The sequence below is a fragment of the Pristiophorus japonicus genome, chromosome 12 (assembly GCF_044704955.1).
Source record: "Pristiophorus japonicus isolate sPriJap1 chromosome 12, sPriJap1.hap1, whole genome shotgun sequence".
Classification (NCBI taxonomy): domain Eukaryota; kingdom Metazoa; phylum Chordata; class Chondrichthyes; family Pristiophoridae; genus Pristiophorus; species Pristiophorus japonicus.
In genome coordinates this window covers 205,597,871-205,614,861 of record NC_091988.1, presented here as the reverse complement: position 1 = coordinate 205,614,861, position 16,991 = coordinate 205,597,871, and the positions used below count along the sequence as shown (strand labels likewise).

General features: G+C 48.0%; 1 protein-coding gene across 1 annotated transcript in view; it reads right to left on the bottom strand.

Moving 5' to 3' along the window:
- chd6 (chromodomain helicase DNA binding protein 6) overlaps nucleotides 1-16,991 on the bottom strand; it is a 237,136-nt gene that overhangs the window by 114,952 nt on the left and 105,193 nt on the right. Inside the window, exons 6-7 of the mRNA XM_070894909.1 lie at nucleotides 12,199-12,351; nucleotides 7,409-7,477 (exon numbers count right to left, since the gene is read on the bottom strand). Coding sequence (XP_070751010.1) covers nucleotides 7,409-7,477; nucleotides 12,199-12,351 — 222 coding nt within the window. The remainder of the gene's footprint in view (nucleotides 1-7,408; nucleotides 7,478-12,198; nucleotides 12,352-16,991) is intronic.

The window sequence follows — 16,991 nt, the reverse complement described above, 5'->3', positions numbered from 1 at the left end:
ATTCGCCACAACCCCTCCCCGTGGCAGCGAGTTCCACATTCCCACCACTCTCTCAGTAAAGTAGTTTCTCCTGTATTCCCTATTGGATTTATGAGTAACTATCTTATATTTATGGCCACTAGTTCTGGTCTCACCTGCAAGTATAAACATCTTCTCTTATATCTACCCGATCAAACTCTTTCAAAATCTTAAAGACCTCTAGCAGTTAAGTGGAGTCCAGGGCTTTCTCTAATGTACGAGAGAAGACCAATGGTTGTATTTTAGCAGCACCCCTTCACTTGTTGTGTAGAAGGCGGGATAACCCTGCTTCCCTATAGCGTTCCCGTGACGGCCCCGCAGTCGACCATCGTGACCATACTCATTCACCATTAATCAAACTTGTCCCAAATCTGCTTCTATCTAGTCTTTCCTGTGGCTGTGGCACCCCCAGCACACCCCAGGGCTCGCACCCAGCACACCCCAGGGACCCACCCAGGGATCCACCTCAGGGGTCCACTCCAGGGCTCACCCGCAGGGCTCAACCCCAGAGATCCACCCCCAGCACACCCCATGGATTCACCCCATGGATCACCCCACAGGAATCCACCCCATGGATCACCCCCGGCACACCCCAGGGATCCACCCTAGGGATCACCCCTGGCACACCCCAGGGATCACCCCAACACCCCCCCCAGGGATCCACCCCAGGGATCACCCCCAGTACACCTCAGGGATCACCCCCAGCACACCTCAGGGATCACCCCCAGCACACCCCAGGGATCACCCCCAGTACACCCCAGCGATCACCCCCAGCACACCCCAGGGATTACCCCTGTAAAGTCCTGTCCCCTCAGTACAGATTCACACGAGGCATGTAGTGAAGTCAAGGTCACTCTGGACCTGCACCTTTATTTCACAGCTCTGGAATGCTGCACTTGCCTGAGACCTGTCCTTATATACCTGTCTCTTGCAAGTGCACCCCTGCTGGTAGGGTATGCTGGTGGTTACAGGTCATATCTTATTACAGTCATGTATAGCATGTTAGGATACAGTTATATATAATAATGTAAGATTCATGACATCACCCTCCCCCAAGGTCTTATTGTCTTCATAGGTTCAGTCTCTCAGGTGGTCTACGCTCTCGCGTGGAGCGTCTGAGTTGTGGTTCAGTTGTTTGCCTTGGTGTCTGTTTTTCTTTGGGTGTGGTTGCTGGTATCTCACCTGGGCTGTCTGTTTCGATTGGTGTGATTGTTGTTGACTCGCCTGGGCTGTCTGTTGGGATTGCCCTTTCCTCAGGTTGTTCCCTCTGTCTGCCCACCAGGTGTGGTGTGAGTTCCACATTGTAGTCTGCCTCTGGTTCCGCAGTGTTGTTGGTAAATCTGCTTTTGACTTGGTCTACATGCCTCCGGCAGGTTTGGCCATTGTCCATTTGTACTACCAGTAGCCTGTTTCCTTCCTTGCCCGTTTCTGTCACTGCAAGTCATTTGGGACCCCTGCCATAGTTTAGTACAAACACCTTTGTCTCCTATCTCATTCCATCTCCCCCTCGAATTTCTGTCATGGTACTCAGTCAGCTTACGGCGCTTTGCCTCAACGATTTCGTGCATGTCTGGAAGGATTAATGAGAGCCTTCAAAGTCCTTTTCATCAACAGTTGCGCGGGGGGGATCCCAATCAGTTAGTGCGGACGAGATCTGTATGCCAGCAGCAGTCGCGACAGGCGACCCTGCAGTGTGGGACCTTGGATTTTAAGCATGCCTTGTTTAATGATTTGCACTGCTCTCTCCGCCTGGCCGTTGGAGGCCGGCTTGAACGGTGCCATCTTGACATGATTTATGCCGTGGTCAATTATAAAGTCTTGGAATTCTGCGCTGGTGAAGCACGGACCATTGTCACTGACCAATGTGTCAGGGATTCCGTGCGTTGCAAACATGGTTGCGAGGCTCTCCACAGTGGTGGAGGTTGTGCTCGAGTTTAAAATGGTGCATTCAATCCACTTTGAAAATGCATCTACAACTACGAGGAACATTTTGCCCATGAATGGGCCCGCATAGTCTACGTGCACCCGCGACCACGGTTTGGTAGGCCAGGGACTCAGTGGAGCCTCCCTGGGGGCATTGCTGAGTTGGGCACAAATGGTGCACCTTCGGACGCAGAGCTCCAAGTACATGTCAATACCAGGCCACCAGACGTGGGATCTGGCTATGGCCTTCACGAGAACAATCCCTGGGTGCTCGCGGTGGAGCTCCCGGACAAATGCCTCTCTGCCTCGCAGAGACATGACTACTCGGCTGCCCCACATCAGGCAGTCTGCTTGTAGTGATAGCTCATGCATGCGCCTGTGAAAGAGTTTTAATTCCTCGGGGCAGGCATCGCGAGCCTCTGACCAGTCACCGGCTAGGACACATATTTTTACTAAGGATAACGTGGGGTCGCTGGCCGTCCAGGCTCTGATTTGGCGAGCCGTCATGGGCGAACCTGTGGACTCAAAGGCATTGATTGCCATAACTATCTCACAGTCCTGTTAGTCAGACCCTCCCGTGGTCGTCAGGGGTAGCCTGCTGAGCGCGTCGGCACAGTTGTCTGTGCCTGGTCTGTGCCTTATTGTGTAGTCGTAGGACGCCAGCATGAGTGCCCACCGTTGAATTCGCGCCGAGGCGTTGGCGTTTATTGCCTTGCTCTCGGATAGGAGGGATGTAGGGGCTTGTGGTCGGTTTCTAACGCGAACTTGGCCCCAAAAAGGTATTGGTGCATCTTTTTGACACCGTACACGCACGCGAGCGCCTCCTTCTCTACCAGTCCGTACCCACGCTCCGCCCGCGAAAGTGACCTGGAGGCATAAGCTATGGATTGTAATTTACCCACACTGTTGACATGTTGCAAAACACACCCGACCCCATACGCTGACGCATCGCATGTGAGAACTAGCTTTTTACCTGGATCAAAGAAAGTCAAAACACTGTTGGAACACAGAAGGTTGCGTGCCTTATTGAAGGCGCGTTCCTGGGCGTCCCCCCAAAACCAATCGCACCCCTTCCTGAGTAGCACGTGGAGAGGCTCCAGCAGCATGCTTAAGTTCTGCATAAAGTTCCCAAAGTAATTGAGTAGCCCGAGAAAGGCACGCAGTTCTGAGACATTCCGGGGCCTGGGTGCCAGGCGGATTGCTTCTGTTTTGGACTCTGTTGGGCGGATTCCATCAGCGGCAATCCTTCTGCCCAAAAATTCAACCTCGGGTGCGAGAAACAGGCACTTGGATTTCTTGACTCATAGGCCTACCCGATCCAACCGCTTTAGTAATTCCTCCAAATTACGGTGAAGGGAGTCGTTGTCCCTGCCTGTGATAAGTATGTCGTCTTGAAATACAACCATCCCCGGGATGGACTTGAGCAGACTCTCCATGTTGCGCTGGAATATGGCAGCTGCCGACCTGATGCCGATTGGGCATCGAATGTACATGAAAAGGCCTCGATGTGTGTTGATGGTGGCGAGTAGCTTGGATTCCTCGGTCAATTCTTGCATCATATACGCAGATGTGAGGTCTAATTTTGAGATAAGTTTACCTCCAGCCAATGTGGCAAATAAGTCCTCCGCTCTGGGCAGCGGGTACTGGTCCTGTAGGGAGGCTCTGTTTATGGTAGATTTGTCGTTCCCACAGATTTGTACGGATCCATCAGGTTTCTTGACTGGGACGATGGGACTTACCCAGTTACTAAATTCCACAGATGATATAATGCCTTCCCGCAGAAGCCTGTGTAGTTTATGTTCAATCTTTTCCCTCATCACATAGGATACAGCTCTGGCCTTATGATGGACTGGTCTAGCATCCTGTGTGATGTAGATTTTGACTTTGGCCCCTTTGAAAGTGCCCACACCTGGCTGAAAGAGATGTTCAAATCGCTTTATAACTGTTGAGCAGGAGGTCCGTTCCTCTAATGACATGGCATCGACATCATCCCATTTCCAGTTTAGTTTTGCCAGCCAGCTTCTCCCCAGCAGTGCTGGGGGATCTCCGGGAACAATCCACAGGGGAAGTCGGTTCACTGTCCCTTTGTGTGTGACAGAGAGCATGGCGCTGCCGAGGACTGGTACGATTTCTTTGGTATAGGTCCTGAGTGTGGTGTCGACCCTTGCGAGTTTTGGTCTGTCTCTTTTATGCGGCCACAGTTCAAATTGTTGAGCGCCCATGAGAGATTAACTCGCTCCCTTATCCAGCTCCATGTTGACAGATATCCCGTTGAGTAGGACCTTCATCATTATAGGAGGCGTCATGCGGGCCAAATGCCCTGTATATTCACAATTTCTGCAAACAGCCTGCTGAAATCGACATCCCCTTGACGAGTGCCAACCCCCACACCTCCAGCACAGACCTGTTCCATTGTTCAAAGAGTTCCCAAAGAATGAGCTGTATCTGGCTGATCTCTCTTGAGCTTCTCTCAGTTTGTAGTTGATTGCTCGCATTGTGGGTTGATGAGGTGTGAACGGCCGTTCCTGTGGCCCTTGATGGCTTCTGCCTGCTGTCGAGAGCCTGTTCTCCCGGATTTGTCTGTGTGTGGGGGTAGCAGCTTGTTTAGTGCTGTGAACTACTTCTTCCGATATTTCGTTAGTTGTCGTATCTGCATTGTAAATCAACCTCGTTTCTTCTTCCCCTACCAAGAACGTCTGTGCAACCAGTGCTGCTGCCTCTAAGGTCAGGTTCTTGGTCTCTATGAGCTTTCGGAATATGCCTGCGTGGCCTATTCCTTCAATGAAAAAGTCTCTCAGCATTTCTCTCCTCAGTTCATCGGAGAACTCACATAAACTAGCCAACCTCCGAAGTTCTGACACGAAGTTGGGTATGCTCTGGCCCACACAGCATCTGTAGTTGTTGAACCTGTGCCTGGCCATGTGTAGGCTGCTCGCTGGCTTCAGGTGGTCTCTTACCAGTGTGCTCAATTCTTCAAACGACTTGCTTGCTGCTTTCTTGGGTGCCAACAGATCCTTCACTAAAGCGTATGTTTTCGAGCGACAGCTGGTCAAGAGATGGGCTCTTCTCTTGTCTGCCATATCGTCGCCTAACCAGTCTTTGGTTACAAAGCTTTGTTAGAGCCTTTCTATAAAGTCCTCCCATTTGTCTCCCGCATTGTACTTTTCATCTGATCCGTTGTTCGCCATTCTGTGGATTCTGTAATCCCGTAACTCGTCGCCACTGTAAAGTCCTGTCCCCTCAGTACAGATTCACACGAGGCATGTAGTGAAGTCAAGGTCACTCTGGACCTGCACCTTTATTTCACAGCTCTGGAATGCTGCACTTGTCTGGGATCACCCCCAGCACACCCCAGGGATCCACCCTAGGGATCACCCCAGGGACCCACCCCAGCAACCCCCCCCCAGGGATCCACCCCAGCACACCCCAGGGATCACCCCCAGCACACCCCAGGGATCCACCCTAGGGATCACCCCCGGGATCACCCCCAGCACACCCCAGGAACCCACCCCAGCACACCCCAGGGATCACCCCCAGCACACCTCAGGGATCACCCCCAGCACATCCCAGGGATCCACCCCAGGGATCACCCCCAGCACACCCCAGGGATCACCCCCAGGTCTCTATCACCATGAGAAGTTCGGAAACATGCCTTGAGCTGTTACACACCCACCAACGATGAGCAGCTTTACCTCTCCGTCTCCTCCAGCAAGCCCAAGACTCTTGCTAACTCTACAACTGTTTGCCTGACATTAAGACCTGGGTGAGCCAACATTTCCGCCAAGGTCACATCAACGAAAGCAAAGTCATCCTCTTCAGCCCCTGTAAGCACGTATAAGCTGCGGCATTCACCCATCGTCTCCCTGGCTGCTACCCTGCGCCATCGGAGGTGTAAAACCATCGTTCTGCTCAATTCAGAGGCGCGTTTTCTTCTCTCATCCACCCCATTAGCAGGACTGCAGCAGCCATCTCTGCCCTGCCTTTCCTGCACTGTGGCTCAAGTCCAAATCTTCACCGCTTATCACCCAAGCTCAGTTTTCACGTGCACCCTCTGCCAGTCCCGTTGTCTGCCCCCTGCAACTCATCCAGAACACTGCCCCCCACCCCACCCCATCGCCTACACACCTCCCCACATCCCAATGCTCCCATTCTTTGCGAAGCTTCAGTGACTCCCATGTGCCAGTGAATTGTTTTTAAAGATCTTGATCCTCATTTTCAAACCTCTCCATGGCCTCTCCTCACTTTACTTCACCCACCTGGACATCTCCACTTACACATCATTGAACACACATATCAATCCCTCAATACCCATGTATTTCTCATCCTCTACTCCCTCAACTCCAGCACTGCTTCTTTCTCCCACTACACCCATCGCCTTGCAGACGCCTCGCTAAATCCCTCCTCAGCTTTCCTAAAGACCCATCTGTCTGGCCGTGCCGCTGCTCCATCTCTTACCTTTTCCTTTCTGTTAGGTGGATCCCAAATCCATCGGAGGAAGCTGCACTGAAAACACAGCTTCAATCCCACCAAATTCAAACAAGCACAGCAGAAACAGTATAACTCGCAACAAAAGTGTGGGGCAGGGCTATAGGAGACTAAGTCACCCACACCTTTCAGCCAGACAAGCTTTTGTCAGCTGCATACAGTCCGGAGACTACAATTTGCACAGCTCACCTAGAGATATTTATCCCCTGGGTCAAAGCTAAACAGGAATATAGGAACAGGAGAGCCACCCTGCCTCCACTGTCCTCACCAACCATCAGCCCATTTCCAATCCCTCCCTTTTTACTCAATGCTATGAACTGCATCATTGCCACTCAGCTCCGGCCTGTCCACTCCCTATTCCAATCCCTCCTAGTGTTCATTACACCCACAACCTGCTCATCGTCTAATCCCCAACTCTCCTAACTTCTGTGCAGTTCCATCCCCCTTCATAGAAACGTTGGGAACAGAAATAGACTATTTAGCCCCTCTCCCCACCCCGAGACTGTTGCGCCATTCAATTAGATCATAGCTGATCTGTAGCTCAACTCTATTTACCCACTGTTGCTCCATATCCCTTGATACCCGTTAACTAATAAAAAATCTACTGATCTCAGTCTTGAAAATGTCAACTGACCCCCAACATTCACAGTCTTTTTAGGGGAAGAGAGTTTCCAGATTTGCACTACCCTTTGTGTGAGAAAATGCTGTAAGCAATGGTAGGTCCAGTGCTGACCCCAGCTACTCATTTCCTATACCAACAAGTTCGGGCACAATAGGTGGTTATTAGACACAGGTTGGAATAAAGACAACATTGAAGTAGAATTTAATAAACCCTCAAACCCAGAAACTTTTCCTTTAGAGGATCAATGGGGAAGGTTTGGAGAAGGATGTTGTAAACAAATACAAACGGAGAGCACAAAGCCGCCCTGTCCCGGTCAATATTCCCATTTACTACATGGTGTATTGTAACTTGCTGCCTCACCTCCTTCTGCAGCATGCGGTGGGCCAGTATCTTCTCAATGACAGCAGATTCATCCTCCTCCTGGCTCTCCTGCAACAAAAACAGCACATGGTCAGGCGATGGCATACAATACTCACTGCTAGGGTGGGGTGAGGGGGGGGGAAAGAGAGACAGAAAATAAAGAGCAAGCCTATCCCAGTCTTTAGTTTAATGCCTCTGGAGGCCAGTATAATAACCCAATAACCAACTCCAGTGACAGCTACCAACAGCCTACTGGTATCTCTTCCTATACGAGCCCCTACAACAAGCACTGGCCATTGTAGAGGGAGGGTCCCCAATGGGAATTCGGGAGATTTCTGGTCTTGATGCGCAAGAGCATGTGATCAGAGGAGCCGGTGCATCATTTTATAGCAACGGGCTGTGTAAGCAGAAACATCGGAACATTCAGAACAGGAGGAAGCCATTCAGCCCCTCTACCCAGCTCTGCCATTCAATCAGATCGTGGCTCCATCTATCTGCCTTACCTCCACAGCCACTGATACCCTTACCCAACAAACAGCGATCGCTCTCAGTGCTGGAAGCCCAAATTGAACCCCGGCCTCAACAGTCTTTTGGGAGAGAGTTCCAGATTCCCACTGCCCTTTGTGTGAAGAAGTGCTTCCTGACATCACCCTGAACGCCCCTTGTTCTTGATTCCCCCACAAAAGGAAATAGTTTCTCTCTATCTACCCAATCAAAACCTTTCAACATTTTAAACTCCTCGGTCAGATCATCACTCAATCTTTTAAACTCAGGGAATACAAGCCTTAGTCTATGCAACCTGTCCTCATAATTTAACCCTCTAAGCCCCGGTATCATTCTGGTGAATCTACGCTGCTCCCCCTCCGAAGTCGATATATCCTTCCTGAGAGGCAGTGTTCCTGTGCTCTGGGAGGAGCTTTCAATAGCTGGAATATAAAGTGTATTTCCAGGTTCAATTCCTTCAGGTAAAAAAGCTTTAATCAAAGTACTGCTCACTGCCAAATTAGCAATTAAATATTAGCAAATAATTATCGAGTTTAAGACATCCCTGTGACTCAGGGCCAGTATTATAGCTCAACAACATACAACAAACCTTCACTTAATTAGTACTGATGTTCTGACGAACAGCCATTAACCTGAAACGTAACTGGGTTTCTCTCTCCACAGAGGCTGCCTGACCTGCTGCAAGTTTCTACATTTCCGGTATTTATTTCACTTAATTAGTAATGGAAATAAAACAAAACGTGACAGTGCAAACTTGGAAACAAGTTCTCACCAAATACTGTATGATGCCTTGGAGAGGGTGCGAGGAGATTTACCAGAACAGTACCAGGGATGAGGGACTTCAGTTATGTGAGGAGACTGGAGAAGCTGGAATTGTTCTCCTTAGAAAGGCTGAGGAGAGATTTAATAGAGGTGTTCAAACGTATGAAGGTGTTTGGTTACGTAAATAAGGAGAAACGATTTCCGGTGGCAGAAAGGTCGGTAACCAGAGGTCACAGATTTAAGATCATTGGCAGAAGAACCAGAGACAAGATGGAGATTTTTTTTTTTTACGCAGCGAGTTACGATGAGCTAGAACGTGCTGTCTGAAAGGGGGGTGAAAGCAGATTCAATATTAACTTTCAAAAGGAATTGGACATATAGAAAATAAAACATTTGCAGGGCTATGGGGAATGAGCAGAGGAGTGGGACAAATCGGATCGCTCTTTCAAGAGCCGGCACAGTCACCTTGGGCTGAATGGCCTCCTTCTGTGCTATATGAATCTATGATTTTGTGAATCAAACACTGTTCCCATGACTGAGGTAACACCAACAACTCACACACTCCTGGACACTAACAGTCAACCTCCAACCCCTCCCTTTCCTCTTGTCCCGACCTTCCTTGCCCCCACCCCACCAAGATCCAACACATCCCTACCAACATTCGTGCTAAGCTGCACGGCCCACAGCAGTCTGGAGGTTCCGTGCAGGACGCTCCGACTTTCCAATGGGAGAAACCGCGCATGCACGGAAATTAGAATGGACCCAGAGCCAGTTAAAGGGACCGCGTACCAAAAACAATTAGAGGGAACATGATCCCAACTCTGTGCACATACCTCTCGGCACGTCCTCCCTGTGCTGAAATTAAAGCCAGAATCTATTTCTCCTACCCTCGTTCTCTCTCGGGATTTGAAACGCTCCCTCACTCAGCTTTCCCATTCATCTACAATGTATGAGCCGTGAAACTCGAACTATGATTGCTTACCCTGCACTGGCAGCCTGGTTTCTCACGAAAAAGATTTTAGGAAGACAGAAACAATCTCAAATCAAGCAACAGACACCAAATATCTCTAATCCTACCACACCTGCACAAAATATCAAACACTCTGATCGTTACAATGACGAGGTACAGTTTGAGGCATTCAAGACGAGCTGAACACTCCGTACAACACCACGGAATCGATTTTAACTTGCCAAAATCAGCATTAACAGGGCAGTAACGGCCTGGTGGGGTCAGTATAATTACCGCCCCGTTAATACCAATCACTCCACCCTCTGCATATTAATGCTTATACACCAGCCACTGTACGCCGGCAGAATATTATCTGAATGGTGACAGATTAGGAAATGGGGAGGTGCAACGAGACCTGGGTGTCATGGTACATCAGTCATTGAAGTTTGGCATGCAGGTACAGCAGGTGATGAAGGCGGCAAATGGTATGTTGGCCTTCATAGCGAGAGGGTTTGAGTATAGGAGCAGGGAGGTCTTACTGCAGTTGTACAGGGCCTTGGTGAGGCCACACCTTGAATACTGTGTACAGTTTTGGTCTCCTAATCTGAGAAAGGACATTCTTGCTATTGAGGGAGTGCAGCGAAGGTTCACCAGACTGATTCCCGGGATGGCAGGACTGACATATGAAGAAAGACTGGATCGACTGGGCCTTTATTCACTGGAGTTTAGAAGGAATCTGGAAGAATGAGAGGGGATCTCATAGCAACATATAAAATTCTGACGGGATTGGACAGGTTAGATGCAGGAAGAATGTTCCTGATGTTGGGGAAGTCCAGAACCATGGGTCACAGTCTAAGGATAAGGGGTAAGCCATTTAGGACCGAGATGAGGAGAAACGTTTTCACCCAGAGAATTGTGAACCTGTGGAATTCTCTACCACAGAAAATTGTTGAGGCCAGATCTTTAGATATATTCAAAACGGAATTAGATGTGGCCCTTACGGCTAAAGGGATCAAGGGGTATGGAGAGAAGGCAGGAATGGGGTAGTGAAGTTGCATGATCAGCCATGATCATATTGAATGGTGGTGCAGGCTTGAAGGGCCAAATGGCCTACTCCTGCACCTATTTTCTATGTTTCTATGTTTCTCGGGCAATCGTAACCTTTTAATGTGCAAATCAAAGACTGACATACAAAGGACCCCAATTGCTATTATAGGACGGGACTGGTCGGAGCCTGCACCATACAACAACTTGCATTTATTTAGTGCCTTTAACATGGTAACATCCCAAGGCGCTTCACAGGAGTGTAATCAGACACCGAGTCACATACGGAGATATTAGGGCAAGTGACCAAAGGCTTGGTCAAAGAGGTAGGTTTTAAGGAGGGTCTTAAAGGAGGAGAGATAGGTAGGGAGGTAGAGAGGTTTAGGGAGGGGACTTCCAGGGCTTAGGGCCTTGGCAGCTGAACATGCACAAGTAAACTCATTGTGACAGAGACTGAGCGATATGAAAAGTACAGCAGTACACAGCACTCGGGTGCGTCACTCCTGCGAGCCACATTCCAAAACCAATCCAACCTATATATTGGCTCTTGGGACTACACAGGCAAACTTACTCATTCAAGCACACTTGACTTGTAGGGAACCCTCAATGAGATCACTGATAGTCCCCACCCGTTCCACGTGATCAATAATGTGTCAAAAGTTAACACATCTGTGCATGACAGTCATGTCAAGCTTTCATCATCATCATCATCATCAGTGCTCTTAGACTGTCTGGATGACAGATGTTTGCTGTCATTGAGATCAAACTTAATTTGACAAGACTTCTTGAACTTGACACAATGGCACTATTTTATATGTTGAGAATCTACGCAGACTAAAAGCTCTGTCAACTCCATGGAAGGTTTCTCAAGTTACTCCTGGAACACCAAGAACCAACGCAGTGCAGTCATCCTGAATTTCACCAGAAGTCTCTACACTGAATTTGGTGCAAATCCATTGAGGTTACACTAAAATCTATCAGAATGCATAGACTGCCTTGCCATTCAGCAGTCATTGAATTATGGATGAAGGAACTCCTGTGGTAAGGAGGACCACTGCACACAGTCACTGACGCAATACTCCATAAACACGGACAGAAAGACAGACACCGGGGGCTGTACACTGACAGGGATCCTATTCCACAGCCCAACATCTAATCCAGAGTCCAATCTGTATGTCTGCTCCAATTATTCATCCCTGAAGCCATTTTATCAGCAAAAACATGGATTTATCTGGACACCGCTTCAAATTCAAGTGTGGACCAAAAGAAAATCTTTAGCCTTTACCACAACTGCGCTCCGTCTAAGAGCTCCTAACTAGACCCTATGCCTCATTGGAAGGGATATTATACATACCCATCGCTAACAGCCAGCCATTCTGTGGAAACTTTGTGCTCCACTCTCCCATATTATGTTCCTCAGAGGAATGGAGTACTTAATTACTTGAATCCCCTGAAAACATGGCCCACACCCTCCCCAAAAGGCCCATTGGTTTAGTGATGTCCCTATCTGCTCTCTACTTAAACGTCTTACCGTCGTCTGGTTTCCTTTCTGTGAGGACCCAGAGTTCGGAGAAATCCGCCCTGCTCCCAGTACAGCAATTGTTTCACCGGCATCATCGACAACTTTGAAGTCCAAGTCTTCATTGTACTTCCTTCGTTTTACTTGACGGCCTGATCGTCGCTTCTACCAAACAAACAAGAAACTTGCGTCATTAAGACAGCATCTCAGAAACTGTCACAACTACACTAAACACAATCTACATAGCTTAGCTTGGGCGGGGCGGGGGGGCTGGGTCAGAGCTTCACTCACCAAGGGCCGATTGGTTTGGGGCTTTGGCTGGCTGATAAAAGGCAAAAACCTGCCCGGTTTAGAAAGCCCAATAACTACCTCTTTGCATCTCCACTCATTCCTCGGCAACTCCAATTGTCTACAGCCACACTTGTACTCTTCCTGCTCTACTCTTCCCCACCCCCCCCCACCCCTCTACCATCCCATTCCTAATGTCCACTCAATTTCTGAGAGTGGAGGCTATTTCTTGAGGGGGTTTGTTGATTCCAGCTGGTCTTCCAGTTACAATGGGTCCATTGAAAGTTAACATAAGCAAGTAAAAAAAAATCCTGCTCACATCAACTAACTTCCTCAACGCAAATTCCAGCACTGCTGTGGGTCAGGGAAGCAGTAATAATGAAGTTGTGCTTCTGAAAATAGACCCAGATAACCCCAGCCCTCTATCGCCACCTCCTCACCACAATCAACTGACGTTATTGGCTGTACTTTCACATATCTCCAATTAGCTGCAACAAACAAGTGCGTGTCCTTTAACTGGAAGTGTGCACAGTTGAAATAAAGTGAGAACTAATCGGAGATAAGACCACAAAAGTCTTCAGTTCTTGTACAGTTAAACTATATAACTGTTTCCCCTAAATAGCAGTATTATCATGGACTGTATCAATGGCACTACTGAGCTCCACAACATGGTTACATAGAATGTACAGCACCGAAACAGGCCATTCTGGCTGGTGCTAGTGTTTATGCTCCACACGAGCCACCTCCCACCTTACTTCATTTCACTCCATTGTATCCATGTGCTTATTTGGTTTCCCCTTCAATTCAACCACTCCCTGTGGTAACAAGTTCCACATTCTCACCACTTTCCGGGTAAAGAAGTTTTGCCTGAAATCCCTATTGGATTTATTGGTGACTAGCTTATATTTATGACCCCTAGTTTTAGCCTCGCCCACAAATGGAAACATCTTCTCTGCATCTACCCTATCAAACGCTTTCATAATCTTAAAGACCCATCAGTTCAGCCATCTCTTTTCTAGAAGAAAGAGCTCCAGCATCCTCAGTCTTTCTTGATTGTTGGCATTGGCTGTTGCATTATGCAAACTTTCAATTCAGCCCCTGGCATGAGAACAGTCATACTAAAACTATGACTGACTAAACCATGTCAATCTCCAAATGTTAATCCCCCAAAATCCACCTTCTCCAATATATTTAAGGTAAAAATGTTCACATTTATGAGATGTTCGCCAGACCAGGGCAGCCATTAGATGGACCTACTACCCCAAACACGAGAAGCCCAGCGACACTGGACGAGGTACAGCAATCGGTGTTTGTCTTTCTGTCAAGGCAACTTCTGGCAATGTGACCAATTTCAACCAAACCTGGTACAGAAGCTAATGAGGTTAGCAGCACTTTTATCAGCAATCAGATTCTAGAAGTATTTTCACACCAACTTTTAAAAAGACTTGGTGGTTTGCAACCAGATTTGGAGCAGTGCCTCACCATTACACGTCACCAGAACTTCTGGTTGCTGATGGCCATCTTGGAAATTCTCAACAGTCCCAACTGCTGGCTTTCATCACTCTTGGCCTCGCCAGATAATCCATAGGGCGATGATCTTTAGGCACTTACCAAAGAGGTGATCCAAAAACTTCGCACTCAGAGTACAGGCTGGCACTGTTTAACAAGATCTCATTTTCAAGTCATTCATTTCCAGACTCCAGCATCGAACTCAAACCAGTTTCTACCACTCCCCATTCAAGAAACATCCAATTCATGGCTGACCTTCCTTAAAGGACCAGCCTAAACCAATAAGCTTTACAATTCTGACACGCAACGGAGTCCACTACATACACGCACATTATACACAGCTAGGTAGCTAGATAGCATGAATTTGGGTTAGTAGAAACAAAAATCAGCAGCGAGCAAATACATACTTGGTCAAATCAAAAACAAAATAAGTGAGCAAATAGAAAACTTCCGTGTTCATTGGCAAAATAACGCTCTTTACATGGATCACATTTCCAGTCACTGCTGCAACCAAGATGCACCTGCACAATGGCCACTGGTCAATGGAAAATTTCAAAACTGAGACTGATTGTTGGGTCAAGGAACCAAGGAATATGGAACCAAGGCAGTTAAATGGAGTTGAGGTGCAGATCAGCCACAATCTAACTGAATGGCAGAACTGGCTCAAGAGACTGTTCCTATGTAGCATTGAATTTGCCAGAATCCTTTCCAAGGATTATTTTACAGCTTCAAGTTTTAAACTTTAACCTGAAGATTTTTCACATAGGTGAGATTGTGCAAACTGGAATAATAAGGAAAAAAACCTGTATTTAGATAGGGCCTTTAACGTAGTAAAGCATCCAAAGCACTTCACAGGATTTAACAAAATTTGACACCGAACCACACAAGGAGATCTTAGGACAGGTGACCAAAAGTTTAGTCAAAAAGATGGGTTTTAAGGAGCATCTTAAAGGAGGCGAGAGGTGTTTAGGGAGGGAATTCCAAAGCTTAGGGCACAGTGGAGCGATTAAAAACAGAAATGACAAGAGAATGGATTTAGAGGAGAGCAGATATCTTGGGAGGGTTGTGGGGCTCAGGGAGCAGCAAGGCCATGGAAAACAGGACGAGATTGTTTTAAATCGAGGTGACTGTATGTCCGTGAGCACAGTGGGGAACGGGACTTGGTACAAATTAAACAGTACGATCGATGAACAAGTCCAAAACATCCAGGACTGGCAAGATCAACAAGAGATATGAAATGGGACAGAGAGAGAGAGAGAGAATCATTCTGAAAGTAGCAACTTTCAGATTCCTCTGAAGAAAGGAAGGAGCAGCCAAGGAGGCCAGGTGAAGATTTAACTGGCTCTCTCCAAGCTGAACACAAAATCTGAGAAGTCAGGCCAAGACTAACCCGTGTTATGAAGAATCAGCTCAGGTCAGATTTCACAAAGACAGAACATCTGGGGCAACAGGTCCCAGGGCATCCCATGAGACCCACCACCCAATCCCAGCATTATATAAGCCCCAGTTCATCCTCAGGTGTCCAGCCCAAGATGCTGCAGGTGGCAATTTAGAAAAAGGAGACTGTGCAGGGGAAGAATTGAGCCGCTGAAGTCTTCAATAACCTTTTCAACTGTTTCATTTTGCAACTTGCCTGCAGCCATGACACCAGGTGGTCAAGATATTACAACATGCCGTAAACACCAGCAATTTATAACCATTTTCTCAGGAGGTTACCAGCCACACACTGTATGAATTTCTCTCTCACCCGCAGAACTGATCCAATCTTGCTCCAATTTTAGTTACTCCCAGGACCAAAGCCTTGGAAATGGTGCAGCAGATACATTTGCCAAGCAGATGTGAACAGCACAGATGTTGCATCCAACAGCAGCTGCAAGGCCAGCTTCTACAGCAGACAGTCTTGCAGGCACAGACCCAAGAAAGCGAGAGATCACACCAGTCCATTTTTTCTCAAAACTTCAGTAGCATTTCCAGTGGGGAGTCATCCACTCGTTACTTACTTAGCACCACAGCTCTACGGAACTGCGATGGGCTGACAATAAAGTCAATGTAAAGGCAGAACTTGCACGATTGAAGTAACACCACAACATCAACAGACGCTCACAAATTCAGTCCATCAGGGGTTTTAACAAGTCCATGTGCTAACCAGACAGTAGCCAGACAAAATGCGCACACCGATATTCATTCTAAACATCACAGCTCTGTTTTAATGGCTCCATGTGTAAATGCACTGCCCAGTGTGGAATTGAGCCTCACAAACCAGCGGAGCCCCAGGTTCAATTCCCACTGCTCCCAGCCAAAAAAGGGGTTCTACAACGGACCTCAGCACCCCTACACAAGCGACGGGCTAAGCACGGGCAGCTGGACTTCTGCTCACGGACTAGTAGCAGACAGGATTGGGCCCGGTTATAATTGCCATCCCTTTCACCCCCCCCCCCCCCCAATCAGATAGCCCGCTGACACTGTGAACAATGGCCATGTTGTAGGAGGTATCAGAAGGAATTTGACCTCAACATGGATCAGCATCGTCGGCAGAAAAAAGATGGGGGGGGGGGGTGTGGCGGGAGGGAAAGAGAGCAAAGAAACACTTGAAGGGAGAAAATCTGCAGGACTATGGGGAAAAGTGGGGTGGAGTGGGACGAGCTGTATCGCCCTTTCAAAGAGTCGACACTGGCATGATGGGCCGAATGGCCTCCTTCTGCGCTGTAGCATTCTACGATTCTACAAAAGGTAAAAATAAACCTAGCTCTGGCTCTGCTCCTGAACGATGATAACACGCAGATTGAAAGGAATTCAGAAAGGACTACACAGAATTCAGAATCGTGACTGGGTAGGGGATTCTTAAATCTGTACATGCTGCTCGAGATACTTTGACGTGTAGTAGGAAGGGCTGCGTGTACCCATGGCCCCGAGAGCTATGCTGGTGGGATTATAACTTATGGTAGGGACACTCAAGTCAAACAGGTTGAAAGGTAGGAGCCAGACTAAAGGCAGCACATCACCTTCCT